This window comes from Camellia sinensis, chromosome 11 (assembly GCF_055761805.1).
Source record: "Camellia sinensis isolate YWXY chromosome 11, ASM5576180v1, whole genome shotgun sequence".
In the NCBI taxonomy this organism is placed as follows: Eukaryota; Viridiplantae; Streptophyta; class Magnoliopsida; order Ericales; family Theaceae; genus Camellia; species Camellia sinensis.
In genome coordinates, this window is record NC_138971.1 from 84,720,601 (window position 1) to 84,723,535 (window position 2,935).

Sequence of the window (2,935 nt, forward strand, 5' to 3'; positions counted from 1 at the left end):
AAGGAAATTCAAATTCATCCGTTTGGACATGAGAACTGAACACTTAGGTGATTTAGAAAACACGAAATGAGTTGCTTAAGCTAAACTAAGATCGTTAAGCTAGATTAGTTTCTGCAATAAAAGAGAAAGGAAATGGAAATACGACGAAAAGTAAGGCGAATTCAGATTCATCCTTTTGGACTTGGGAATTGAGCACTTAGGTGATTTAGAAAACATTTTTTTTTGGGTGAATAAGTCATAAATAAAACACAGAAGATTACACATTTACAAGGGGCATGCCCCAGGCCCTAACCAAAAAAACAAAAACAAAAGACAAAGAAACAAAAACAGCCTAGATCAACACCGACACAGACCCGAACATACAAAAATGTTCATGTGTCCCATAATAAACATATGGGAGAGATGAACACAATCAGACAGGTTCGGGACCATACAGACCAGCTTAAACATGCACATCCCGCAGTGAAAGCATAAGACCAAAAAATAAACATGCATTCATCAGGCTTTGACAACCAAATAATCAAATAAATAAGAAGCAAAAGGTTCCTCACATTCTGGACATTTCCAGCGGTCACAGTAAGCAACAAAACAGAAGTCCATCCCGTGGCTGTCCCATTTATCAGAGAACCTAGGATGCTATCCACAGATATTGCTCCTATGCAAAAGAGGAACCTGTCGAGAGAAGACCAAGCACAGCAACCAGGCGTACCAAAGTCCACAGTACGAAACCCAAAAAACAACAAACCAGAAATGCCGTGCACATCCCGCACGGATAGGCCAAAAGGAATTAAACACAGCAAACCATTTATAATGTCCAACCGAAGGGAACTAAAATAACAGGAAAGAAAAACACTCATGATAAACCATGTACATCCCACACGGCTAGGCCAAAAGGAGTGACAACCAAGCAAAACACTCATAGTCCATACATAGTCAAATAAAATAAAAATAAAATAAAAATAAAAGAAAGACAAGTATCCACAAAGGCGCTACAAGCAGCCATCATCATTTGCTAGGAAACACGACCACCCATAGTGCCATCGAACCCAAAGCAGTTCATACAACCCCAACAGAACTCAAACATTTTAGTGGACCCCCAGCAGCCTGATCTGCCCAGCATAGGAATTGCATAGCAGCCACATCCTTCAGACGCGTAGCACGTATCCCTATCCAGGCATCCACCATATTGCTCAAACATTGTAATAGACCCTGTAGAAGAAATCAGAAGTGAGTATATCCAGTGATACCAAGGACCAAACATAGCAGCAGCACACTCAATGTAGGAACTCTCAACACTCGGCCCACAGTTTAGGGGCTCACACCACTCAAAATTAGCTTCCGTATCCTGTACATAAAATTTACAGTATATATAGTCATTAGTAAAAATTTGTTTATGGCTAACATCACTCGACCCACAAATAATTGGAGAACATATAAAGTAACTTTCATCACTCGACCCTCAAAGATAGATAGATCCACTTGGTATACCCGAGAATGCCTGCAAAAGAAAAAAAACTTGAGTACATAAACCCTCATATAAGCTCACCATCTCTCGACCCTCATTTAGTGAACTCACATCACTCAGCAGCCCTCCCATTTCTGATGCTATCGGGCTTCAGAATTGTCTCCGGCAAACTCCATTTATCTGGAAACCATTTGTCACCATTGGATCTAGGAATATTCTTAAGTGACAGCATTCTATTTCTAACCATTTAGATAACAGATTTAATGACCACCTCTTCAGGTTTTAGCTCTTTGTTAAAGATTCTGTTATTTCTCTCAATCCAAATCATGTAAACAGAACACAAGAATGCATTACTAATGATATTCGCCCTCAAAGAGTAACCTCTAGTCTCCTTAGAAGCAAAGATAACACTCTCAGGCCAGCCAAGGACAGGCCACTTAATGTTACAAGCAGCTTCAATGGCACTCCAGACTCTGCTAGAGAAGATGCAATCAAAGAATAGATGAGAGTGGCTTTCCTCCAGGTGGAGGCAAAAGGGGCATTGAGAACTAGTGGACAGGCCAAACATACGGAGTCTATCACCAGTGTAAAGTCTATTGTGGAGAGCCACCCAAACAATGAAGCTGACTTTAGGGATTCTGTGAGGGCCCCACACAAGCTTATGCCAAACCACTTTATCGAATTTCTTTCTCCAATGGTTCCAAGCTGATTGAATGGAAAACTTACCATCAGTGGTAAGATTCCAAATAGCTTGATCAGTGTTGGAAGGATTAGGATGAAAACACACAGGAGTAGAGGAGATTAGCTCCTGAATTTCCCACGAATTGGGAAAAGGCCACTTCCAAGAAGACCCCTCAATGATTTTACTGACTTTTGTATCACTGTTAAGGGCAGAATCATAAATAATTCTATCCCCGAATTTGTTCCAAAGAGGACCAATGGGGTGCCAATTATCAAACCAAAGGAAGGTGGTGTCCCCACACCCAATCTTATGCTTGAACAGTGGGGAAACCCACTTCCTAAGAGACAATAATTTCCGCCACACCCAAGAGGGATCATTTGGAACCTTAACTATCCAGAAACTCTTCCCCTTTAATAAATAGGATTTGACCCACTGACACCACATCGATCCCTCACCCCCAGAAAACAAAAACCAAATGTGTTTAGCTATGGCCGCTCTATTCCAAATATCTAAAGATTTAAAGCCCAAACCTCCCTCATTTTTCGGACCACATACAGAATCCCAGGCAATTTTGGCAATTTAGAAAACATGAAATGAGTTGCTTAGGAAAAAGTGATATCGTTAAGCTACAATTATTCTGTATATTCTCTTTCATGGAGGCTAAGAAAGATTAGTTCGAGCTAAACCTGGCCACCCAAGCAAATGATGCTAATAGTTGCCTAATATAGGTTTGTAGAAGAAAAGAGTGAAGGTTGGAGAAGGACGGAGAGAGTTAGGTAAAAAATAGG

General features: G+C 40.7%; 1 protein-coding gene across 1 annotated transcript; it reads right to left on the minus strand.

The window, feature by feature from the left end:
* Positions 1 to 1,712: 1,712 nt before the first annotated feature.
* LOC145802454 (uncharacterized) lies at positions 1,713 to 2,591 on the minus strand. Its single transcript, XM_082895175.1, has one exon. It carries the CDS (start codon positions 2,589 to 2,591, stop codon positions 1,713 to 1,715), a length of 879 nt encoding a protein of 292 aa, XP_082751301.1.
* Positions 2,592 to 2,935: the final 344 nt, after the last annotated feature.